The sequence below is a fragment of the Lagenorhynchus albirostris genome, chromosome 7, assembly GCF_949774975.1.
Source record: "Lagenorhynchus albirostris chromosome 7, mLagAlb1.1, whole genome shotgun sequence".
Taxonomy (NCBI): domain Eukaryota; kingdom Metazoa; phylum Chordata; class Mammalia; order Artiodactyla; family Delphinidae; genus Lagenorhynchus; species Lagenorhynchus albirostris.
The window spans coordinates 33,833,767-33,860,588 of NC_083101.1; the positions used below are offsets into that span (position 1 = coordinate 33,833,767).

The 26,822-nt window shown below is 46.7% G+C and overlaps 2 protein-coding genes across 2 annotated transcripts in view; one reads left to right on the forward strand and one right to left on the reverse strand.

Moving 5' to 3' along the window:
* TRIM14 (tripartite motif containing 14) overlaps positions 1-5,491 on the forward strand; it is a 29,976-nt gene extending 24,485 nt beyond the window's left edge. Inside the window, 2 exon segments of the mRNA XM_060153194.1 lie at positions 4,034-4,206; positions 5,289-5,491. The gene's annotated coding sequence lies outside the window, so the exon portion shown is untranslated.
* Positions 5,492-6,711: 1,220 nt separating this feature from the next.
* NANS (N-acetylneuraminate synthase) overlaps positions 6,712-26,822 on the reverse strand; it is a 29,219-nt gene continuing 9,108 nt past the window's right edge. The window contains exons 2-6 of the mRNA XM_060154774.1: positions 24,310-24,525; positions 12,587-12,686; positions 11,624-11,778; positions 8,719-8,985; positions 6,712-6,942 (exon numbers count right to left, since the gene is read on the reverse strand). Coding sequence (XP_060010757.1) covers positions 6,733-6,942; positions 8,719-8,985; positions 11,624-11,778; positions 12,587-12,686; positions 24,310-24,525 — 948 coding nt within the window. The 3' untranslated portion in view covers positions 6,712-6,732. The remainder of the gene's footprint in view (positions 6,943-8,718; positions 8,986-11,623; positions 11,779-12,586; positions 12,687-24,309; positions 24,526-26,822) is intronic.

A 26,822-nucleotide genomic window follows, 5' to 3' on the forward strand; every position in this document is an offset into this window, starting at 1 on the left:
TCGCTAAGACTCTTCTGTCCCTTAATGTCCCTCGGATCTGCTTCCTCCTCTCCACTCTCCTTCAGCTTGTCCATGTCACTTCCTTAAGAGCAGCTGCAAGAGCTTCTTAACACCTGGCCTGAACCCTTTCCCATGCTCATCCTCCACCCTACAGCTAGAGTGATCTGCGTGAAACCACTTAACCTCTTAGAACTATCAGAAGGTTCCCAAGGAGACTATGGGGGGGGTGGGGAGCACTTTACCTTAGCAGTCAAGGCTTTTCTAGTCTGCCCCAAACTACACATCCTCATCTAGCTCCTACTGCTCTTTTCAGAGACTCTCCAATCAGAACTGTGTGTCGCATAGTTGCACCTCTATACCCTTGCCCTTGCCATTTCCCATATAAACACATTTATACAGGAAAGCCCCTTCTTCTTTTTGCCTGTCTGTTTTCCCCAGGCTTAACTGCCCCCAGGAAGTCTCCCCAAGCTACAAGAATCTCTCTGTATCAGATCCACAGTCTGGGACCTGTCTTTCCAATTAGATTGGAAGATTCCTAAGGGCAGCCATGTCCTACACCTTACCCACCCTGAAAAGTTCAGAAAGTCCCTTCCCTCCAAGGCAGCGAGTGAATGACCACTAGCTGGCTGCTATTGAATCAGAACAGCTGAGCTGGGAGGGTCTCACAGATCACTCAGCCTGACCCCATTGTACATTTGGGGAGAATAAGGTCCTGAAAGAAAGTTGCCTAAAGTCACCCACGGTGATTAAGGGCTCGGCCACCTCCCAGCCCTCAGGCATGTGTCTCACTTGCCCCCTGGCCCAGCCCTTCAGGCCCAGCTTTCAACCTGGAAGATTTTACTGCTTATTCATTTCTTAGGGAATGTTGGGAAGAAATCAGCACGTGACTGTTGCTAAGCAACCACAGGCAGTTTTCCCAACCGTCTTGGAATCAAAAGGAGAGGAACTAACTATGAGTGGGGTTTGGGCAGCTCAGGCATCCCTATGCTCCTCAGGTCCAAAATGTTGCCAAGGAAACCCAGAGAGCCCCTGCTTTCCAGAAGGTAATAATGGAAATAGAGAAGGCCAGATCAGCAGGGAGATCATCCCCTCTAGTAGGGAGGGAAAGGCCTCTTTCCAGGGTCTGTGCCTCAGTTCTGAAGGTTCAGCATCCTGTCGGTCAAATTCCTTATATGGTTTTGAAGTGGTACTATGTAAAAGTATCTTCTTAGGTACTTGGCAGGAGGGCAGTGGTAGGGTGAGGAACACGCAAAGCAATCTCCCTCAGGGTTTAAACAGACTCTCAGTGCGTTAATTGGTTTGAACCATATAAAACTGCCAATTTCCAATAGTTTTTTTTTAACCTGAAAACGGTACTTTCATATGGGGCAATGTAATGTAAGTAGAATACAAGGCAGAAGGAACCTCAAAAGTGGCTTTAGTCCTAACCAAATCATTTAAAACTCTAGCTTGGATAGATGTCTTCAGCACTATGCTCCAGGAATGCTGAGAAGAGGGAAATTAATTCTACTGGGGATGGCCCAGAGCAGAATTCTGACAGGCAGAGGGCATTCCTGACAGAGGAAGATGCATGCACTTGACCCCATATCTCTGTTCATCCCTGCAAATCAATATTTATTCCCAGACCCACGGCCGCAGGGTCCAAGTAAAAGTACTTGCTATTTTGTCAGGCACTGTTCTAATGCTTTACAGCTATTAACTCATTTGATCCTTACATCACCCCTAGGAGGTAGAAAGTTATCCCAATTGTACACATGGCAAAATTGAGACACAGAATGAGTAACTTGCCCAAAGTCACACAGCTGATGGTGGAACTGGGGTCTGTACTCATCCACCATGTTCAGGTGAATGCAGCCGGTCTCTAGCCAGTGCCTACTCGCTCTGGCCCCTCTCTTTATTCTTTTTTTTTCTTTTTTAACATCTTTATTGGAGTATAATTGCTTTACAATGGTGTGTTAGTTTCTGCTTTATAACAAAGTGAATCAGTTATACGTATACATATGTTCCCAATCTCTTCCCTCTTGCGTCTCCCTCCCACCCTTCCTATCCCACCCCTCTAGGTGGTCACAAACCACCGAGCTGATCTCCCTGTGCTATGCGGCTGCTTCCCACTAGCTAGCTATTTTACGTTTGGTAGTGTATATATGTCCATGCCACTCTCTCACTTTGTCACAGCTTACCCTTCCCCCTCCCCATATCCTCAAGTCCATTCTCTAGTAGGTCTATGTCTTTATTCCCGTCTTACCCCTAGGTTCTTCATGACCTTTTTTTTTCCCTTAGATTCCATATATATGTGTTAGCATACGCTATTTGTTTTTCTCTTTCTGACTTACTTAACTCTGTATGACAGACTCTAGGTTCATCCACCTCACTACAAATAACTCAAAATTTCGTTTCTTTTTATGGCTGAGTATATTCCATTGTATATATGTGCCACATCTTCTTTATCCATTCATCTGTTGATGGACACTTAGGTTGCTTCCATGTCCTGGCTATTGTAAATAGAGCTGCAATGAACATTTTGGTACATGACTCTTTTTGAATTATGGTTTTCTCAGTGTATATGCCCACTAGTGGGATTGCTGGGTCATATGGTAATTCTATTTTTAGTTTTTTAAGGAACCTCCATACTGTTCTCCATAGTGGCTGTATCAATTTGCATTCCCACCAACAGTGCAAGAGTGTTCCCTTTTCTCCACACCCTCCTCCAGCATTTATTGTTTGTAGATTTTTTGATGAGGGCCATTCTGAACGGTGTGAGATGATATCTCATTGTAGTTTTGATTTGCATTTCTCTAATGATTAGTGATGTTGAGCATCCTTTCATGTGTTTGTTGGCAATCTGTATATCTTCTTTGGAGATGGCCCCTCTCTTATTAGGCCTGTGATGCTTTGCTTTTGCTCGGTTTCTCTGTGGGACTTAAGTCTACCTTTGGATTACCTTCCATGGGCTCTGAGATGAGGTCTTACACCCAGAGGGAGATTTGAGAGTTTGGGATTCATGTAGCAGAGTCAGAGCTGGACTATAAAGGATGAAAACTGCAGTTTTGGTCCACAATCAATTGTGACCTCAAGCTAGTCACTGTACTCCTGGGGGCATCATCTGTAAAATGAGGTTAATGACCCCACCTGCAAGTGCTGTGAGGCTCAGATGAGCCCGCAGGATATGAACTTGCCTTAAAAACTGTACAGTACTGTACCATGCCAGGACCTATCTGCATCCCCAGTGGAGTTCCTGTTGTGCCTGACACGGTGCTGAGACAGCTGATACTCCTAGCTGCCCTTTGGCAGTAGCAGGAGCCTCCGTGAATACTCAGCACAGGACTGAGCTTCCTTGGGGTCCATGTCTGTAACGGTACTGATCACTTATTCTCTTTCAGACTTGAATTTATAGAAATTTCCTTATTGATAAGAGCAAATTGCTTGCAGATGTGGTTTTAATAAAATGAGTACCATCCCCCTTTTTTTTTTTTTTTGGTACACGGGCCTCTCACTGTTGTGGCCTCTCCCGTTGCAGAGCACAGGCTCCGGACGCGCAGGCTCAGCGGCCATGGCTCACGGGCCCAGCCGCTCCGCGGCATGTGGGATCCCCCCCAGACCGGGGCAGGAACCCGTGCCCCCTGCATCGGCAGGCGGACTCTCTACCACTGTGCCACCAGGGAAGCCCGTACCGTCCCTTTTAACCGTGTTCTTCATTGGGAGTTTGTGTTGCTTCAAGTACACGGCACCCAGGCCTGGACGGGGCCTTGCTCATTTCCCACCCCCTCCACAACTTTCTTGCTCTAGTCAGCTGGTCCTTGATGGAATATCTCTAGTAATGGGGGGAGTTCACTATTTCTGAAGGTAATTCACATTAGAACTTCTTGCTTATGTGGCAACAAATTCTGCCTCCCAGCAGTTCCTATCCAAGATAATATTATGTAACTTTGGGCAACTTTTGATCAACATTGAAGCCATTTGTGGTCACTTACTAATTTTTAGAGATTTCAGGGACCCTTTCTTATCTACTGAATGATATCTTCTGTTTCTGCAGTTCCTTTTTGCCAGGGAGAAGGGGGACAGTGATGATAGCCTGGTGGAGGAGACGCAGCCTAGCAGAGGGCACACACAGGTGGCCCAGCGCAGCCAGGGCATGGTGAGCAGGAGTCCATACCACGAGGAGGGGACAGGCTGCCCAAGAAGCCAAGCTGCATACGAGGTGGGACGGTAAGCATAAGAGGGATGGGGCCCAAGGTTGAGTCCGCCATGTCCTGCTCTGAAGCCTTCCATGGCTTCCCATTGCCTATTGAACACAGTCCAAAGTCAGCAGGCTTTTAAGCCCTTGCTTCCTTCCTGACAACCTTCCAAATCCCTTCCTTCCTCTCCATGTGGCCCTTCCCTGCCCAACTTTCACCTGGACATACAGGGTACTTCCCATGCCCCAGATTCCACAATTCCTCCCTCAGTCACTTCTCAACATGCACGGTTGAACTAAAGTGCCACCTCCTCCAGGAGAGCTTCCCTGGCCAACGCCTCCTCTCCCATCCCCACTCCCATAGCTCTCATGACTCTTGGAAAACATTTCCGCAATTCACACATGCAGGGCACTATTTGTGGACGTAACTGCACCCAATAGGCTGTGAATTCTCCAACAGGGACCGTCTGCTGCCTCACTGTGGGCCCAGCACTGGATCTCCTTCCTGGCAGGTGCTCAGGGACGTACGAATAGGCCAGAGCTGTGCCCAGAGATCCATCCTCCTGCCCTCAGGGCCTGGCACAGCATGAGGTGGCCAGCTGCTCCTGGCTGCAGGCAGCCCCATACTTTACCTACACAAGGCATTCACAGGCTATGATTTTCTCTATGTGCCCTTATGGGAAGCGGGTTCTAGACAATGGCCCTTCTTCACAGTTCTCTCCAACACATTACCCAGTCCTCTACCCAAAGGGCAGAGTTAGGCCCTGTGCCCTCACTGGCTTCTGCCCTCTGGGGGAATCCAGCTGAGGTCTACAGAGCAGCCTGGGCCCTTCTCACATTCCAGTCTGACAGGACCTGGAAGCAACTGACAGGTTCCCTGCTAGAAACCGCCTGCTGTACATTCTCAGCCAGAGCCCCAGCTAGGCTCTTCCCTCCTTTCCTTTCAGACCCACCTCCTCTTCCCAGGCCCTGGAACACATCGTCTACTACCATACTAAGTCTCTTCTTGTTAGGAGGTCTCAGATATTTAATGTCATCTCTGCTCTTGTAGGAAAAAAAAAAAAAAAGGCTATGGAATCAGAAATTTTGATTGTCTGCTCATGACTGTTTGTAGGGAGAAGTGAAAGGGAGTAAACAGCAGCCAGAAATGGATGCCGTCACACTCCAGCTCCTAGCACGTCAATTTTACGGATTCTCGTGAGTACAACCCCGGATTCCCACCCCACCCCACCCACACATACAAACGCGAGTCTCCTTCCAGAAACTGTTTTGGGATCCCCAGGAGAGGGAGGCCCTATCCTCACAAGTAAAGAAACTTCAAAGAGCAATTTACGCATTCGAAAAGAGACTCCAAGATACACTTTTCTTTTTTTTTTTTTGCGGTACGCGGGCCTCTCACTGTTGTGGCCTCTCCCGTTGCGGAGCACAGGCTCCGGACACGCAGGCTCAGCGGCCATGGCTCACGGGCCCAGCCACTCCGCGGCATGTGGGATCTTCCCAGACCGGGGCACGAACCCGTGTCCCCTGCGTCGGCAGGTGGACTCTCAACCACTGTGCCACTAGGGAAGCCCCCCAAGATACACTTTGAATCAAGAGGAATTAAAGTAACCAGGTCAAATAAATATGAACAAAGATTAAGAATTTGAAAGTGCATTTGAAAATAATCATTAATCTCAGTATTGGTTCAAAAGAACAAAGAGGACTATGATAGGGAATCTCTGTGAAGGGTTCATGCTTCAGTTCAAGGAAGTCCAACAGTGAGGATCTTTTGTTAGCTGGGTTTGTAATTTCACCACGGATCATGGAAGGGCTGATTTCAGCATCGCCAGCATACTTACAAGTCACCACAAGCTGCAAATACGCCAAGCCCCACACTCCCCAGCTCCCTCACGTGCCCCACTGCACGTGTCACCTTCTGTGGTTTACTTTATGGAGCATCTGTCCCCATCTGAACGGAAGTCCCATAAGGAGGGGATTCACTGCAGCATCCTCAGGCCCCAAAGCAGGGCCTGGCACATAGTAGGCCCTCCATATTTGTTTAAAGAAGGAACAAATGCCATTCCCTCTCTTTGCTCAGAGCTGTGAGTGCTTTGGCATCCTCTGCCTGCAAAACACTTTGGCCAACCCCTTCTCTAATGCCTAGTGATGGCTATACAGCTAACTAGACTCAATCCCAGGGCGGCAGGGGATAAGGAGAGAGAGCTGGAAGGAAGAGATATTTGGGGTCATTAGGGTTGGTTTTGCAGGCAGGAAGAAGGAAGGCTGAAAGGAGAGGGCCCATACAGCCAGCACTCACTCCTCTGCACCCTCACTGCCACTGGGCAGTGATGAGATGCTTCTGAGCCCACCGCCCCTTCTGGGCCAGCCAGCCTGAGGCAGAGGCCACCCATATTTGCTCTCTGTATCCCTCCAACGGGCTTGACCCAGGGCCTGGCCCCTAAATGTCTGCTGTCTGGGTGGGGAGTGGATGAAAGCCAGATCCCCGGAGACCACCATTCCTGCCCCACCTCACCCAAATGCACCTGACGGCACCAGCATTCAGAGAATGGCACTTTATTTTAAGACTTGATTTTTTTGCCATGATTTTCTACCGATTCCTCCATGATGGTGTCGTCTTCTTCCACAGTGACCAGGACCTTCTTGCCCACCAGACTGAAGATATCTTCAGGAGGGTAGCCTTTGGGCTCACCCACCTTCACAGTGAGCATGTCCAGTGTTAGAATGGTGCCTTCCGGAATTTTCACTTTGGCCACCACAGACTTGCCCAGCTGTGGACAAAATTAAGACTCAGTGCCAGCCTCACAGAAATAGTTAGCACACGTTGCTTTATCCCCAAGGTCCCTGATCAGTTTTCTCGCACAAGGTTACCTGGATAGCAGGGACTCTGTTTTCCCCCTTCGGTGCCTAGAACAGTATCTCACACACAGCAGGGACTCGGCCAGTGTGGGGTGGACTCAGAGACTCAGAGGAGGGGCCTTTATAATAAAGGACTCAGGTTATGTAGCCAGAGAGAGCCAGATCCGAATCCCAGGCAGCTGGGTACAAGCTGTGGCTGAGTTTCTCTGTAAAATGGGAAATAACAGTGTCTCTGCCCTGTCAGATGACTACAAGGATTCGTGATAATAATGTATGTAACCTACCTGGAACATAGACTGCTCTCAGTAAATTAAAACTATGATTGCTTTTGTCATCGTCCAGTTCAGCATCACATTTTAAACATGGGGAAACGGAGGTCCACGGAGGGCAGGTAAGCTGGCCAAGGTTGCGAGGAGCCAAGATGAGAACCTGGGGTTCCTGACTCCTGGCCCACTGCTCGAGGGACACAAACCTTGTGTCCTCCTTGCTCAGTACAGTAGCAGTACAGAGGGCGCACAGACGCTGAGTATGGAAGGGAGCCTCTTAGGAAGAGGCAGATAGGCTGGGCAGGTGAGGGGAACAAAGGAGACCTGAAGCTCATGACCAGTGTTTCTAGGTCTTGCCCATAGATGCTTTTCAACAAAGTATCTAGTCCAATACTCTGCATCTTCCAGGTAAGGGCCACGGAATCAGTTCTGGAATTTATGCCAGGACAAAAGGTCTTTCGGCGGATGATTATCAGATTCTGCATCCTCTGGTACCTCACTGTTTGCCCAGGGAGCCAGGAGGCTCAGAACCAAATTAAGTGCTCAACTGCTATAACTCTCATTCCAGTTTCTGGGCCAATTCTCTCCCCTTTTCTTGTATAAGGTAGTTTGTTTCTTTTTACTGTTATTTTAATTTCCTGGTGTATATGCATCTTTAATTTGAGGGCAGCAAGTAGGCCCCACTGGGATAAAAGAGCACTCCTCTAGCAGGCCTGGTGTTAGATCTTTGTTCTGGCCCAGACAGCCCGCAGCGTTTGAGGAGTGTCTGCTTCCCTGGCAGCCTCGGGACGCCTGGCTCTAGACTCAGAGGCCGAGCCAGGTATAGGCCATGGCTTCCGGGAAGCCCACATAGTCAGTGTGCCAGGCAGGGCTCGCGGGCCTCCCCGTCCCCTCTGTCTGAAGGTTAACGCTGCACAGCTCAAACTGCTCCTGAGGGAACGTTGCGTCATTCCCCACCAACCCCATGACAGGCCCCACCCCCATCCATCCATCGCCTCCCACGCTTAGGGATGCCTTGACATAGCACAGGCCCTCCTCCCACTGCCTCATGGGGCCCCTCTGCCTGGATGTCCCTCAAGGATTACCTACTCCACAGGACCCCAGACTTGACCTACCCGTGTGCCTCACGAGGGGCCCCGGATACCACCCCCCTTTACCCGGCGTCTACAGCGCTGGGGCCAGAGGCTTCTGAGACTTAATGGAAAACTGTAATATGCCAGGGAACCAGAGAAACAGCTGAAGTTCCTTAAATAACCAGTTCCTCCCACTGCTAATATGAACCCAAAAAAACTCATAGGCTCCGAGCGACATTCCTGCATCATTCCACTGGCCTGTGCTCAGGTAGGGCTGGTACCAACTACCTCTCAGGTAAGCGCACGCAGCCCCCTCTCAAGTGGCACCCGGCAGGACAGAAGAACCCACCTTCTCGTTGCAGGCCATCTCACAGGGCAGCAGCTGCTTGGTCGGGGAGCCCAGGGCCCTCTCCACGAGGCGCACGGACCGCACTAGCTCGGCCAGCTCCGCAGGCTCCAGCGAGGCCGAGTGGTCACTCCCCTTCCAGGTCTTGTCCAAAGTTATGTGACGCTCCAGGACCTTGGCCCCCAGAGCCACTGCGGCCACAGATATCACTATACCTGTTTCATGCCCAGAATACCCTATGGGAATGTCAGGAAAGAGCTTCTGATATTCCTTTAAAATAGAAAAAGGGAGCGAAAAAAAAGTTAAATAGTGTGGTACTTCCCGCATACATTCTCGAGTCAGGCAGACCTGAGTTTGAGGCCCAGTAAGCTCCAGGAAGCCTCCGAGGCTCTCTGAGTCTCTCCTTCCCAGCGATAGCAGTACCTGGTGGGAGCTGCTATGAACTTGTGGAGGGCACTCAGCACACTGTAAATGCTCAAAAATAATGGCTGCCGTTATCAGGAACACATCTGAAGAATGTTACACACTGCGCAAACCACGAAGAATAACAACAGAACTATAACCAAATGCCTAAACCCATTCAAAAAGCATCTGTCACATTTAATTAGCCTGAGCTGCTGAAAGCAAGTATGCTATATGCACAAATATCACCATCAATAATACATACAGCCCAATCTCAAAACAATCCTTTGGTGGGAATGCTAAATAATTAATTAATTGGTTATCTATAATTCACTGGATGTGACGAAAGACATTCTAAGTGGAGTGAGCCTTGTCAGTGAGGGTGACCAGAAAGCTTAAGTACAGCAGAAAGACCCAGATGGGAATTAATAGAAGATAAGGATGGCTGAGTGGCAAAGGCCTTGAAAACCAGGCTTAAGGGTGTGTGATGGACAAAGAAGTGCAGGTTGCTAGGTCAGAGGACTCACCCTGCTGTGACAGGGGTGGGCTGGGCCTGGGGGGCAGGCTGGCAATTTAACTCTGACGGTGCCCTGCTCTAAAGAGAGAGGATGTGAGCATACCTCAGGTGGGGATGGAAGGGATATGGGGACCACACTTCACAAAGGAAGAAAACTGAGGAAAATATTTGGCGTCAGACACACTAAATTGTTAATTACGGTAATCTCTGTGGGATGGGATTACAGAGGATGTTCATTTTGTATGTTATATATTTCAGGGCTGAATTTTTTTTTTAAACCATGTTTAAATTTAAAAAATAACATGATTTAGAGATGAGCTAGAAATGGAGAAAAGACTACAGAACTGGGAGAGACAGAAACTTTAGTTGAAAAGAGAGTAGTGTCATTTCAAAAAAGGTTAATTTTTTTTTTTAATTTAAACATGACTCTAAAAAAATGTATAAGAGCTTATATAATCATGGGGGGAAAAAACCCACAGAATGTCATATACGGTAATGAAAGAAAAATATAAAAGGAAAACTGGTTAATTGCAGTATCAGGAGTGTGTGTGTGTATATTTAGAATTCCACTACTCTTACTATAATGTTTTTTGTACGATAATTACACACCTATATATTTCCAATTAATTATGTTTCAGGAGCTACCAGGAGGAATTGATAGAGATGGCCCGAAACAATAAGAGACAAAGAATTCTACTCCAGCTTTTGCCACCAGGATGCTGTGAGATCTCAGGCCAGGTAAGGACTGGACCTTGTCACCTGTAAACCGAATGAAGTGGAACAGACAAAATGCTGGGAGAGAGAAAGCTCTCTCAAGGTTGTCACTGTAACAACTCTGACCCTCAAGGATACTCAGAATCAGAGAGCTGGTAAATAACAGAGAGTTGGAAGTAGGAAAAGCCAGAAGTTTCAAGAAGGTCTCCTATAACTCAATATGAAGAAAAACGGATTTCTATACACCAGTCTTCATATCTGCATTATTCACAATAGCCAAAAGGTGGAACCATCCCAAAATGGTTTTGTTGTGCTACCATCACCACCATCCATCTCCAGGACTTTTTCATCGTCTGAGTCAAACTCTATACTCATTAACACTAACTGCCCATTTCCCCCTCCCCCACAGACAGACAAAATGGGTATTTTGTTTGTCAATATGGAGAAAAATGGTGTATTTGTACACCAGTGTTCATATCAGCATTATTCACAATAGCCAAAATGTGGAACCATGCCAAATGTCCATCAACGGATGACTGGATAAACAAAATGTGGTACATACATACAATGGAATATTTTTCAGCCTTAAAAAGGAATGAAATGCTAACACATGCTACAACATGGATGAACCCTAAAGACATTATGCTAAGTGAAAGCAGACACACAGAAGGACAAGTACTGTACGGTTCCATTTATTTGAGATACCTAGAGTAGTCAAATTCATAGAGACAAAATAGAATGACTGCTGCCAGGGGCTCGGGGAGGGGAAATGGGCAGTTAGTGTTTAATGAGTATAGAGTTTGACTCTGAGATGATGAAAAAGTCCTGGAGATGGATGGTGGCGATGGTAGCACAACAGTGTGAAAGTACTTAATGCCACTGAACTGGACGCCAAAAAATGGTTAAGATGGTAAATCATATGTATATTTTACAAAAACAAACCCACAACTCACTAAGAAAGCCAGCGATTCACAGAAGACGGACCGCTGATGGCCAATACACACAGGTAAAGAAAATGTATATGGCCAATTATGAAGACTCCCCCTTAAATTTTATAATGAGAGAAATTAAGGTGGGTTTTAAGAAAACGTAACTTGTAATCTTTAGAATGTATCTGACTCCTTAACTGCATAGTTGATTCTAATTTGATTCTGCAACAGCAAGATCGTCAAAGGATGTTCGAATTACGAAGTATGTCAAGACTGGTTAGAATTTGGGCTGCATCTTCCCCACAGCAAACGGCCCAATCAGACAAGGGCCCTCCCTCGGGCTCACCGAGATGACGCACAGGTTGACGTCCTCGGGCTGGAGCGGGTACGCACTGGTGCACTGGAGGAAGCAGAAGTTGGGGTTGAGGGGCTTCACAATCTGATAGACTTGCTTCATGGTGTCCATGGACTGCATCCCACTGGAGATGACCATTGGGCGGCCTGAGGGACCCAACACCAACACCATCATCACTTTCTTTTTAGGGGTTCTGAATCTCCCTTAAGCACACCCCTGCTGTTGGTTTCATCATTCTACTGAACCCCGCAAACATCTCTTAAGCACTGTGCCAGCCACAGTGGGGGAACAGAGGTGAGCCTGGTGGGTTCCTGTTCTCAACCACGGGAAACGTGGACTCCCCTCACCCCCATAAAACATTATTGTTCAGCAAAGTGAACCCAATTAAGAGGAATTTCACACTCCTTAGAGAAAGATGAGCATCTCATTGGATTAAGAGGTTGCACGGTGTGGTAGGGTGAGCACTGCCCCAGACTCAAGAGTGTGAGGCCTGGGGTGGCCAACGTCCTAGCTGTGTGTTCTCAGATGCCTCGTCAGTGAAGTAAGTAGAAAGCATCATCATCATATGACCTGCGTCAGTCCCAGGATTGTCATGAGGATCAAATGAGATCACTCACGTTGTAAAACCACTTTACAAACTGTGATGTGTGGAGGTTGGATATTATACCTACAGAATACTTCTCAAAGTCAGAGCTTCCTCTAAGAAGTTTGACACATACTGTCATATCCTTAATTTTATATAAATATTTTCTTAGGAATTAAAAATAATTTAAAAATTCTTTTAAAAAACTGTCTTATTTTTCATTTCTTTCCTTGCAAGTCAGCACATGAAGAAGTGGGAGTATAGGCTGACTGGAAAATCTGTCTTCAGGAGACTCCTTTAGCGGGTTATTACTAGCGGGGTGAAAACATGAAGGTCTGGACTCAGATGTATGACAAAAATTAAACACTCACCTTTTCTGGCTGTCTTTTCCAGATAAGGGAAGTTGTTAGTGTCCCCAGATCCAACTTTGAAAAATGGAACATTCAGTTCATGCAGAAACTCAACTGCCATCTACAAAAATCCGAGAGGGAGCTCCTTTTCACGACTGTTCAGAAGCACTGTCCTGAAGACAGGCGAGGAGCCACATACGAAGAGAAAAACCCCTCTTGCCCAGCAAGAGGGACTCTCTCAACAACTTGAAAGCAGACACAGATTTGTTATGTCACGTCATTCAAATCCAAACGTTCCGTCATTCATATCCACCCATCCGTTGGTCCAACAAACATTGCGTGCTGGCACACACTGGCGATGAGCAACTGGAAAAGAATCGGAACCCTGGCCAGACCTTCCTTCCCCAGGGGCCTGGAGCCCCAGTAAACAAACGAAAAAGGGTCATGACCTAATCCTGGCCCAGCAAAGCAGGCAGTGAGCAAGTGAAAGTCCCTCAAAGGCCTTATCCTTTCCTCAGGACCAAACAGCCGGAAGAGAGGCCATTTCAATCCTTGCCAGAAATGGAGCGTTTGATGGCCTAGCCCTGACACACTGATCCACAGCTGGCGGGGCCCATCAAACCCAAGCCCTTTCAGACCGCAAACTATGCTGCCCACAGAAAAAACGAACCTCAGTCACTTTTTTGGACACAACGTCACTGTTTGAGGTTACCTCTCTAGGGCCCTTCACCATCCTTACCTGGGATTCATCAATAACACTCAGGAAATTGGCAAATGTCAGCAAATGCTTGCTGAAGGAATCAGTGGACCACAAGTTGTAAGAATAAAATCTCAATTTGCTGTAAAATTACAATTTTACATTACTATTACTGTTTTCATTACTATTTTTTTTTAATTGAAGTTGAAAATCAGAAGTAGGGCGAATCAATGTCTTGGAACGTTTCCCAATATCTAAGTTCCATCTGTTAAAATGCTGGCTGAGTCTCAGAAGTAACTTTGGAAGACTTGATTAGCTAGGTCAGTGCTTCTCACGCTTTATTACGGGCACACGAACCTGCCATGGATCTTGCCCAAATGAAATGCAAATTCTGATTCTGTTGGTCTGGAGTGGGGCCTGAGAGTCTGCATTTCTTGTAAGTTCCTGGGTAACACTGCTGTTACTGCTCCGTGAATCATACTCTGAGTAGCAAGTAGCAAGGTTACCAGCATGAAAATCCAAAGGGCTCGGGGGTGGTAAGGAACAATATGAGAAGGCAATTCTGCAGCAGGTTCTTTAAATCAACCCACTACTGCCTGAGCTCCCTTCCATCTTCCCAGCAGGTGATGAGCTACTCCAATCATTGGTCTCACTCAGAGAATCACCTTCCTCATATGTTAATCCTCTAATAATGTAGGGGTTAGAGCTGCTGGTGATTCATACAGAGTGACCAACCAGCCAGTGAACAGTTCAAAGGCAGAAGGCAACCCCCTCGGTCTAAGAGACACCTCTCAGGATGGCCCAGGCGCCACTCCCCTCCAAGGTGCTAAGCCACCACTGCCTTCCCCCACTCTGCTTTATGTCTTCCTCGTCTCTCTCTTCCCTTCCACAGTTTTCTATGTCACTCTCTCCTGTGTACGTATCTCTCGTACTGTTAACCAGCCCTAAGGTGGAACTGAAAACCATTTGTTTTTAATATATTTCTTGAACAAAGTCTAATGTTCCCACCCTTCTCACTCCATCTGGCAGATGAAGAGTGTTTTCTATTTTAAGAGGGAAAACCCTACGCTAAGTTTTCGTCTGTAAAATGCTCTATTTGTGAGAGCATGGCTCATGATGAAAAAGTCCCCAAGGGCATAAAGAGATGGATGAGCCCACTCAGGAGAGGTGCAGAGCGCGCAGGGGCAAGGAGGGGCCAAATGCAGAAAACACACTTTGCAAAAGCTTACCTACACTACTGTATAGCCCAGGGAACTCTACTCAATGCTCTGTGGTGACCTAAATGAGAAGGAAATCCAAAAAAGAGGGGATATATGTATATGTCCAGCTGATTCACTTTGCTGTACAGTAGAAACTAACGCAATATTATAAAGCAACTACACTCCAATAAAAAATTTTTTAAAAGCTTACCTACACTGATTGTAAAATCTGCATGGAGCTCTACAATTTTCAAGTGAGGAAAAGGGGAAATTCCTGCCGGAGGAGAAAGGTGCATCTCGTTTTGCAGCCCTCCTGGGGAGCCAGCCCCATCTAGTGGCCATTTAGAAAACTGCCATTTTCTCAATCCTTGGTCCAGGAAGATCCCACATGCCACGGAGCAACTAAGCCCAGGAGCCACAACTACTGAGCCTGCGCTCTAGAGCCCGTGAGCCACAACTACTGAGCCCATGTGCCACAACTACTGAAGCCCGTGTGCCTAGAGCCCGTGCTCCGCAACAAGAGAAACCACCACAATGAGAAGCCCGCACACCTCAGCAAAGAGTAGCCCCTGCTCGCTGCAACTAGAGAAAGCTCGCGCACAGCAACAAAGACCCAACGCAGCCAAAAATTAATAAAATTTTAAAAATAAATAAGTAGAGAAAGCATTCTTTAAACATTAAAAAAAGAAAAAGAAAACTGCCATTTTGGATTAATCCCTGCAAACGGTGCCAACTTCCGTAGTAATCTGGAAGATACTAGCCTTCCATCCTGAGGCAATATTACTGTGCCCAGGGCCCCTCAGTCTAGGTCAGCGCCAGTGGCTGCCTTCTCTCTGTGGACTCCCTGGCTTCCTCTAGCCCTGCCCACGCTGCTGTCTGTCCTCCTTCCATCTAGGGGTACAATGCAGCCAGGCAGTCTCACAACTTCTCCTCCCTCCCACCCCACACATCATAAAGGCTTTCTGAGTCTGTCTGAAAGGAACTCGACTGAGTATGACCCTCCCTGGGCATCCAACTGGGTTAAACACACAGAAAACAGTCCCACTAGCAAACTGGTTTGGGTAAAATGCTGCATTGTTAGACTCTCCCTTAGAGGGTCCCAGTAAATACAATTGTCTAGCTATTTTACAGTGTTTCCACACTTATTCTACTCAGAACCCTTATTTATTTGGGGAAGGGGCTTTGATTCTAAATTAATGAATTAATGAGGAACCCCCTTCCCACAACGTGTGCCCACAGAACCCCCTTTCCACATCATGTCCCATGAGAAATTTGGGGGCCCGCTGATCTAAGGGGTAACAGAAATGACAGGAGTGGAGCTGGGATTTTTCTAGAGCTGCTTCCACTCCCCTTGGTTTCTGGATCCATGGTGATGAGCTGGGGAGAACAGGGGGTGCTGGAGAGCTGCCCAGGGTGAGGAAATGATGAGGGGGGAAGCACGGAGCCATAAAGGCTGGGCCTGCCCTCAGCCCAGTGGCCCTGTCAGAGTGCACCACGACGTAGGCAGGGGGTGCCCTGTGGCAGAGGTGGTGGAGGAAAGAGGGCACCGTGGAGGCAGGCGCTGGGAGGGAAGGGCAGCTCTGCCGGAATGGGTCTCCAGGGGCCCCCTCTATGTCACGGCTCCCATTTGCTTTCTCAACAGAACCCTCCATTTTGACCAGACACTCTGCTCATTTCAGTCAAGTTCCACATGCCTCCGTGCAGTTTTGACCGTGTGCCCTGGCAGTTTTCTTGGTCTTCACAAAGTTCGTTCCACCATGCCTTAACCTTTCCTCAGCACACAAAGACTGCCCTAGGACAGCACACAGAGTGGAGAAAATCGGGACTCAATAAATGCCTACTATCCATGAGGAAGTTTGGGTGGGTAAATACTCAGAGATACTTGCCAGGTAAACACAGAACAAGGAACCAACCCACCTCCAACAGCCGGGTAGACAGGACTTGCTGGTTTGGCAAAGGGACCTGGCCGGCAAAGAAAATTAACTTGCAAAGGCTCTTAAGAATGCATTTCTCCTTACTGCCTATGCCCAGGTCAGTCAGGAGACTAGTGGGGAACAAACAGCATTCTTAGGAGAGAGGAGCCTCCCTGCCCTGTTAGTGTGAAGCAGAGAAAAGGGTTCTGAGCAACAGAACAGCTGTCATTCAGTGGGTGCAGATCTTGCACCTCCTAGACTCACCTCACTGGGTCCCCACTGCAGCCTCTGGGGTGGGCATCTTGATTACCCCGTTTTTACAGATTGGACACGTGTGGCTCAAAGAGGCTACATGACCAGCCCAAGCCCACCGATCAAGTGCTAGTACCAGGACCTGAACTCAGAGGGTGTCCGCAGAGCACGCGTTTATACACCAAAGAGAAGTGCTTCCTGGGAAACCAAGAGGGTACCTGCGGAGAGTCAGCCCCAGCTACCAACACCCAGCCAGGTTCCTCTCCTTCTCCCACCTGCTCCTGATTCCCACCTCGAAGCCACCGGGGAGTGAAAGACCTAAAGAAGTGACTTCCTGAGCAGATGCAAGGAGATGCACCCCCTTCAGAGTCCACAACCGGGAGCTCCGGTGCCTGGAAACGTGTACTGGACAGGAAAGTTCTCATCCCAAATCCAAGTCACCTTAGTGACACTATCTCTGATTCTATGCTGGCTCAGGACAACAGAGCAGGGAGAGCCTTTGGATAGCAGCTTGTTCACACACAAAAGGAAATGGAGGCCCACAGCAGGGAAGGGACTCTTCCAAGCTCACACTCAGAGCAGAGCAGGGCAAGGACCCGGATGTCCCGATCCTCAGTCCAGGCTGTTTCCTGAACCATAACTAACATCGCTAAGCGCTGGCTGTGTGCTGCGCTTTACATGGGTGATCACATTTAATCCTCATAACAACCCTACGAGATGGGTTCAGCTGAAGAAACAGAAGCACAAAGAAGGTAAATAACCTCCACCTGGACTCAGCAGGCATGACGGGCAAAACCATATTCAAACTCAAAATGTGACCCCAGAGTCTGTACACTTAACCACGGGCCCATCCAGCCAGAGTCTGCGCTAGAGAGCACTCTTAGTACTGAGGACTCTACTGAGTTTCTGTTTATGCAGGTTCTACCTATTCATATTTACTGAATTAAAATATGTTAAGGGACTTTCCTGGTGGCACAGTGGTTAAGAACCCGCCTGCCAATGCAGGGGACACAGGTTCGAGCCCTGGTCCGGGAAGATCCCACATGCTGCGAAGCAACTGAGCCCGTGCGCCACAACTACTGAGCCTGCGCTCTAGACCCGCGAGCCACAACTACTGAAGCCTGTGCACCTAAAGCCCGTGCTCTGCAACAAGAGAAGCCATGCAATGAGAAGCCCACGTGCAGCAACAAAGACCCAATGCAACAAAAAAAAAAAAAAATTTTTTTAAACCAAGGATTGTTTTTTTAGATTTTAAACTTTTTATTTTGAGATAATTAATAGCTTCACATGTAGCTGTAAGAAATAATACAGAAAGAACCTATGTACACTTTACAGTTCCCCCCAGTGGTAACATCTTGCAAAACTACAGTGTAATATCACAACTGGGAGGGTAAGGTTGATAGAGGCCACCGATCTCATTCAGATTTCACCATTTTCAAATGTACCCATCTGAGTGTGCTCGTATCTAATTCTCTGCAATTTTACCACGTGTCCAGACTCACGCGGACCACCACCACAGCCCTATACGGAGTTATGCCACCACTACAAGGCTCCCGTCATGTTACCCCTCTATAGCCACATCAACCTCCAAGCCCTCCCCTCCCTAACTCCTGACGACCACTAATCTGCTCTCCAGCTCTATAATTCTGTTATTCCGAGAATGTTAAATAAGCAGAGCCGTACGGTATGCAACCTTCTGAGAGAAGCTTTTTCACTCAGCACAATATCCCTGAGATCCATCCAAGCTGTGGCAGCCATCAGTTTTCACTCCTTTTTATTGCTGAGTAGTATTCCGTGGTGTGGATACGCTACAGTTTATTTAATGATTCATCCCCTAAAGAAAGTTTGGGTTCTAGTTTGGGGCTACTACAAATAAAGTTGCTATGGACACTCATATACAGATTTTTGGGTGAACATAGGTTTTCATTTCTTTGGGGATAAATTACCAAATGACAACTGGTGGGTCACATGATGAGCACATGTCTAGTTTTATAAGAAACTACCAGTATACGTCAAGTGGGTGAATCGTACAGTATATGAATTATATCTTGATAAAGTTGTTTTTAAAAAAGGAAAGAATTTTCTAGAATGTACCATTCTACATTCCCACCAGCAATGCACGAGAGGTCCATTATCTCTGCATCCTTGCCACAATTTGGTGTTATCATCACTTTTTTTTTTAAGATTTAATTTTATTTATTTTTGGCTACGTTGGGTCTTCGTTGCTGCGCGTGGGCTTTCTCTAGTTGTGGCGAGCGGGGGCTACTCTTGGTTGTGGTGCTCTGGCTTTTCCTTGCTGTGGCTTCTCTTGCTGTAGAGCACTGGCTCTAGGCGCACGTGGGCTTCAGTAGTTGTGGCGTGCGGGCCTAGTTGTTCCACGGCATGTGGGATCTTCCCGGACCAGAGATCGAACCCGCGTCCCCTGCATTAGCAGGCAGACTCCTGTCTATTGCGCCACCAGGGAAGTCCCATCACTTTTTATTTTAGCCTTTAGCCATACTGATAGTTGTGCAGTGATATCACATTGTGGTTTAAAACTGAGAAATGTTTAAATTACAAGAATAGACAAGCATAAAAGAGAAAACTAAAAAATTGGACATCATCAAAATTAAAGATGTTCGTGCTTCAAAGGACACCATCAAGAAGTGAAAAGATACCCCACAGAATGGGAAAATTTTTTGCAAATCATGTTTCTGATTAGGGACTTGTATCAGGAATATGTAAAGATAAATAACCCAATTTTAAAACTGGCAAAGGATCTGAATAGATATTCCTCCAAAGAAGACACACAAATGGCCAATATGCATACGAAAAGATGCTCAACATCATTAGCCATCAGATAAATGCAAGTCAAAACCACAATAAGATATCACTTCACACTCACTAGGATGTCTAGAATCAGAAAGACATGTAATAACAAATGTTGGTGAGGATGTAGAGAAATTGGAACCCTCATACATTGCTGGTGGGAATGTAAAATGGTGCAGCCACTTTGAAAAACAGTCTGACAGTTTCTCGAAAAAAATTAAACATGAGCTACCGTATATACACCCAAGAGAAATGAAAATACGTTCATATAAAACATGTACATGGATGTTTGTGACAGCATTGCTCATACTATTCATACTAGCCAAAAAGTGGAAACAATCCAAATGTCCATCAACTGAGATGTGGATAAATAAAAAGTAGTCTAGCCATAAAATTGAATGGTATTCAGCAACAAAAAGGAATGAAATACTGACACATGCTATCACATAGATGAACCTTGAAAAAATGTTGCCATGTGAAAGAAGCCAGACACAAAGGACCACATATTATCTGATTCTATTTACATGCAATGTCCAAAAGAGGCAAAACTATAGAGATAGACAGGAGATTAGAGGTTGCCTAGGGTTGGGAGAATTGAGGGAATTGAGCAATGACTGCTAATGGGTATAGTTCTTCCTCTTGGGGTGATAAAAATGTTCTAAATTGATTGTGGTGATGGTCGCACAACTCTGAATATACTAAAAACCACTGAACTGTGCAATTTAATTGATTGAACTGTATAGTATGTCAATAAAGCTGTTAATTAAACACTGGGAAACCAAAAAATTCATTTGACTTGCTCTATTGATATATTCACTTTATTGCGGTGGTCTGGAATTGAACTCACAATATCTTCGAGGTATGCCTGAATGCTTATTCCAAAGACAGTACTAGGGATCCAAAATACATCTGTACACTTCCTTGGAAATTCTCTCCAGAGCCTGTTTATGGGCCCTGCAAAAACTAATCTGCCTCAAAATGAACCTCCAGGGACTTCCCTGGTAGTCCAGTGGTTAAGACTCTGTGCTTCCACTTCAGGGGGCACGGGTTTGATCCCTGGTTGGGGAACTAAGATCCCGCATGCCGAGAGGTGTGGCCAAAAATTAAAAACAAAAAAACGAATCTGCCTCATTACTGACTTGTTACCAAGTTGGTCAGATCAAAAGTTTCACCCAGGAATTTTAAGTCTATTCACATTTGACCCAAGAACAATCAGTTTCTTGAACCCAAACCAGCCCTCTCCAAGGACTAAGATTTAGCTGTCCCTGAGTGAATGAGCCCTACAGGCAGTTACCAAAGAGCAATCCCCAAAGGTTCTGAACCCACAGTACGTGAAACAAGCACGGAATGAAAACTGTCATTTCTTGGGCATGACCTTCCTATCAAGCTATTTCCTAAGCATGGACTATGGGTCAACACTGTGCCAGGACCTGGGTTCATGAGGGTGTCCATGCTCCTCAGGTCAAGCCTACCTCGTGGGTATTTTTACTTTTATTTATTTATTTTAAAAATAAATTTATTTATTTATTTTTGGCTGCATTGGGTCTTCGTTGGTGCACGCGGGCTTTCTCTAGTTGTGGTGAACTGGGGCTACGCTTCGTTGCGGTGCGTGGGCTTCTCAGTGTGGTGGCTTCTCTTGTTGCGGAGCACGGGCTCTAGGCACGTGGGCTTCAGTAGTTGTGGCATGCAGGCTCGGTAGTTGTGGCTCACAAGCTCTAGAGCACAGGCTCAGTAGTTGTGGCGCATGGGCTTAGTTGCTCCGCGGCATGTGGGATCTTCCCGGACCAAGGCTCAAACCCGTGTCCCCTGCATGGGCAGGCGGATTCTTAACCGCTGCGCCCAGGGAAGTCGACTTCTGGGTATTTTTAATCCACCCCCTTGCCCTTACCTATGAGGAAACAGGCCCAAGAGATGCAAGAAGAGTATGGTCAGGAGGGCAGGCTCTGGAGTCGCCTAGGTTGGAATCAGCCTCTGCTGATCAACAGCTACTGACAGCTAACCCGCTCCGTGCTCTAGCATCCTCATCTGTAAAGTGGGAATAATAACTGTCCTATCTCAAGGGGTTGTTAAGAGGAGTAAATGAGCTGATACATTTAAAATACCTAGCACAGAACCGGGCAGATCATAAACACTCAAGAAACGTTGACGATTCTTACTTTTAATCACTCAGCTAGTTAATAGCAAGACCAGAAAAAACACCCAAGTCTTTCAGATCCCAAAGCCCACAATCTTTTTTGTCTAACATTTTTGATTTACAGATCCTTTAAGGATCTGACAAAAACCATCAACCCTCTCTTTTGTTTGGCTCACTTATTTACTTATTCACTCAACAAACATCTCCCGAGCACCTACTACGTACCAGGCACTGGGGATGCTTTGGTGTTAACAGCCTGGTGGAAAGGAGCAATAGTTAGCGGTAATTACAGAAGTAAAGAAAATCGGGAGACAGGACTTCCCTGGTGGTGCAGTGGTTCGGAGTCTGCCAGTCAATGCAGGGGACATAGGTTCGAGCCCTGGTCCGGGAAGATCCCACATGCCGCGGAGCAACTAAGCCCGTGCGCCCCAACTACTGAGCCTGTACTCTGGAGTCTGCGAGCCACAACTACTGAAGCCCGTGCACCTAGAGCCCGTGCTCTGCAACAAGAGAAGCCACCACAATGAGAACGAAGAGTAGCCCCTGCTCACCGCAACTAGAGAAAGCCCGCACGCAGCAACGAAGACCCAATGCAGCCAAAAATAAATAAATAAATCAATTAATTAATTAAAAAAAAAAGAAAACCAAGAGAACACAACAGAAGGACGGGCCTGAACCAAGCAGGGGCACAGGAAGAATTTCCTGAGGAGGTACTATTTAAGATGGGATCAGAAAAATGCCCAGTAACCACTTTAGATAGGTTTTCCTAAAAATATGTCCCCTTTTCCCCAGGGCATCTCTTGGGCCCAAAGACTCTCCAGCCACCAACATCAAGAGTGGTGAAGAGCAGGGGGGAAGCCCAAAGGCTCTCCTGAGCTTTGGGAAGCCACACACACCCGGACGGACGACCAGGTGGCAGCTGAGGGACTGCAGAAAGCACACTGCACTAGGCGTCAGATCTGCCCTCAAGACCCATTTCCCAGCTGTGTGACACTGTACAAACTTCCTGGCCCCTCTGAGTCTCCATTTCTTCATCTGCAAAATGGGGCATAGTAGGGATAAGATATATTACTGTAAGCGGGCTACGAACTGAAGCCTGGACTTGTCAAGTTTCACAGACACCTAGGTTCTCTGCTTCCCCCCCTTTTTTAAACTACCAATGGTTTAGGCTAGAGTTATGTTTCTTTTGACTCAATTTACAGACATATCTTAGGGTTGGAATAGTGACACAAAGGTCAGAGGCCTAGAGAAGGAACTGGGCTCCCTTCAAATATTCTAGTTGACTAAAAGAATCCTAAGTGTTTCAAGAGCATTTAAAATGTTGTTTCATCTAATGATCCATTACTGCAAAGCTATCCTAAGGAAACAATTCAAACCACAGAAAAGAAGATGGTCATCTCAGCATTATTTATAAGCACAGAAAACTGAAAGTAAAAACATAACCTCATGTTCAAACATAAAGAAATGGTTACATACATTATAAATCCTCAAAAGAAATACTACACCATCATTAATAACTTTCAGCACAAGATATGGAGAGCTACATGTCAATTATATCTCAATAAAGCTGAGAAAAAAAAAAACAAGATATGGGTAAAAGCTGTAGATAATGTTAACTGGGAAAAGCATGCACGGAACTCAACATTCACAAATATAACAACTAGGAAATAAAATATGCACATAAAACAACTTCAGGAGGAAATATATAAAGAGAGCTGCCAGGGACTTCCCTGGTGGCACAGTGGTTAAGAAACTGCCTGCCAATGCAGGGGACACGGGTTCCAGCCCTGGTCCGGGAAGATCCCACATGCCACGGAGCAACTAAGCCCAACTAAGTGCGCCACAACTACTGAGCCTGCGCTCTAGAGCCCGCGAGCCACAACTACTGAGCCTGTGTGCCACAACTACTGAAGCCTGCGTGCCTAGAGCCAGTGCTCCGCAAGAAGAGAAGTCACCGCAATGTGAAGCCTGCGCGCCGCAACAAGAGTAGCCCCCGCTTGCCGCAACTAGAGAAAGCCCGCCTGCAGCAACAAAGACCCAACGCAGCCAAAAATAAATAAATTAATTAACTGATTAAAAAAAAAAAAAGAGCTGCCATATAGAGATTATGGGTCAGTTTTTCTCCCTTTTTCCTGTTTTCTAAACTTTCTGTGACATTGTATAACATTGTATAATTTTTATAATTATAAAAATTTTTTATATTTGAAAAAAGAGCACATAAAGGAGTCTTGAGGCAGGTTACAGAGCAGATGGGACCCAAGACCTGGCACCAGCTGGACTCGTCCAGTATGTCAGCATGGCCATCCTGTGTGCTGCTGCCTTCTGAACCATGCAATGCCACCTCACCCAGATAAGCCACGGCCACTCAGCAAGGGGAGGACTCCTGTCAGAACTGAGGTTTCCTGAGTCCAGGCCACTTTCCACTGGGAGAAAACTGGCCCAGTGTGGCATCTTCTACAGGCTTGAGGGACTCTGGGGTTCCCGGGTGGCTGGCCCCTACTCCCAGAAACAGCCTGCTCTGAAAACTATGGTTCCCTGCATCACTGGGCCTCTGATCCCCCTGGCCTCCTGTTTAGTTGGGCATTTATCTTGTTAATGCTATGGGGAACTCTAGGTCCAGAAAGCACAAAAAAGTCTAAAGTGAGCAAGGGCTGGAGCTGGCTCTAAGCCAAAGCCACAGGGCTACCTGATGTCCCCTAGGTCTGCTAAAATGACAAATAGCAGCGTGGCAGAGGGCTCACCTCATCCATGCCGGAGGCAGTGAAGAAGATGCCAACCTCCTCGGCATATTTCTGCAGCTCCTTGTACTGGGCGTGGCTGAATTCCAGGTGGCGTTTGTGCTCCCCGTACGTCTTCCCCCAGGAATGCTTCGAAGTATACGGCCTCTCCAAGGCTTTCCGATTAAACTTATACTCCAGCTCACTCTTCTGGAACTTGGCACAGTCAGCGCCACACTCCTGCAAACACACATTAGGGCTCCTTTAATGACCCTGCACAGATTCTGAGAGACAAGAGAAGTGTTGGGGCAACTGCTATGAAATTATTATCTTTAAAAATAACATCGGGGGGCTTCCCTGGTGGCGCAGTGGTTGAGAGTCCGCCTGCTGATGCAGAGGACACGGGTTCGTGCCCCAGTCCGGGAGGATCCCACATGCCGCGGAGCGGCTGGGCCCATGAGCCATGGCCGCTGAGCCTGCGCGTCCGGAGCCTGTGCTCCGCAACGGGAGAGGCCACAACAGTGAGAGGCCCGCGTACCGCAAAAAAAAAAAAAAAAAAAAAAAAAACATGAATTGACAGACGCATTAAGAACTCCCAAAGAAGAGAAACAGGAAAAGCAAGTAAGTCTCACAGGAATAAAAGGGTGGGGATGGGGGTTCTGCTGTATTTTTCCCTCTTAAAATGTAAAAAAAAAGGGGGGGCTGCTTTGTTTTGTATTATAATATTAAAAATAATTAATCAAACAGTCAAAGAAGATTTTAAGTTGTGTAACTCGGCAGAGGATATGAAAACTGGGCCAGAATTTAGGGGAAAAAGTCAGAATCTGACTTAACTCTGACTCTCTTGGATAAGTCACTTCCTATCTCTGGACTCAGTTTCTCCATCTATACAAATGGCCATTTGGACTAGCTCTAGGACCTGTAACTTGCTGAGGAGCCCCTGATGGGGGTGGGAAACAAAGGAACAACTGTGTTTTTAGCTGTTCTGCACATCTGCTTTTCTGCATGGCATCTCGTTTGAACAAGAGGTTCTGGGGCAAAAGCAAGCAAACTTAGAAATGCCCCAGCTTTAATTAACAGAAGCTATAATATAAAAGCTGGATTGTCTGACTATAAAAGCTGTAATTTTATTACCAGTCAGCCTCCAATCTTTCAAAATTGTTTTTTAAAACCACTCAACAGATAGATTAAGCAAAGCTCTCTAAAGTCTCAGCTCGCTGACATTTCTGTAGACACAGAGGTCTTCATGCTGCTGGAAACCTCAGCTCCAGAAATGCCTGTGCTGAGAGTGCTGCTTCCACTCCTGGAAAAATCAAAAGATGGCACAGTCAGGACTTGATGCTGGATAGAAGTTCAGAGAACATTAGACCTGGAAGTGACCTTGGGCAACAGAGTCCTCATTGTCTAGATGAAGATCCCAAGGCCTAGAGTGACCTGACCAAAGCTGCACAGTGAGTCTCTGGCAGAGCTGGCCAGAGGGCTTTCCTGAACGCTGCAGAACATGATCTTCACAGGGCACTGCTTCCTTCCCTTTGCTTCTCACCTCCGTCTGAAGAAGCAGACTCACCCTCAAGAAGTTAAAAAGCTTGTCTCCACCTAGGCAAGTAGTAAAGTGAAGTAAAACAGCAGAAAGTACTAATGATAAGAGATAAGATAAAGTTCTACCACATTCCACCTGACAGCAGTTGTATGGGGAGGACAGCAGGTTCCTCCCCTTCTTTTCTCAGCTTCTTTCCTAAATATGACAAATTTCTCTATCTGTTTAATGCTATGGTCAACTCTTGGTTCAGAAAACACAACCACTGTCACTATTTTACCATAATGCTGATGGTTTCTTTGCTCAAGCTTTTATTGCTTCTCTACTGGCAAAAAGCAAGCTACAGAATGAGCCAAGGTGTGATGTGCCCTTTGCATCAAAATTTGAGAGTTAAAAGTATATTCAATCAGCAAATTTCTAATTGTAACAGTTATATTTTTATACATATTATATAATTATAATAACATTTTGTTGTAATAAAATAAAAATAATGGGTGAACAAAGAAAAGAACAAAGGGTGTCACTCATCATCCAATTATACAAAAGCTTAAGTTGCAACCCACTGTAGTCACCCACAGAGAGTGAGTCCTAAGAGGAACTCAGGATAGAAAAAACAGGATGAGGGATTCTGTGCTTTGGATAAAAAGCCCCCAGAGGAGCTTCTGGGTTGGCTAACACGTGGAGGTGATGGGAGAGTGGTGCGCCTGGAGAAGTCATGGGAAGTCTGCTCCCATTCCCCGTGCCTTGCCCTATGCATCCCTTTCATCTGGCTGTCCCTGAGTTATATCATTTTATGATCCACTACGGATCTACCGTGTGGCTGACAGGGTCTTGGTGCTCCAGCCGGGTGTCAGGTCTGAGCCTCTGAGGTGGGAGAGCCAAGTTCAGGACATTGGTCCACCAGAGACCTCCTGGCCCCATGTAATATCAAACGGTGAAAGCTCTCTCAGAGATCTCCATCTCAATGCTAAGACTCAGCTCCACTCAACAACCAGCAAGC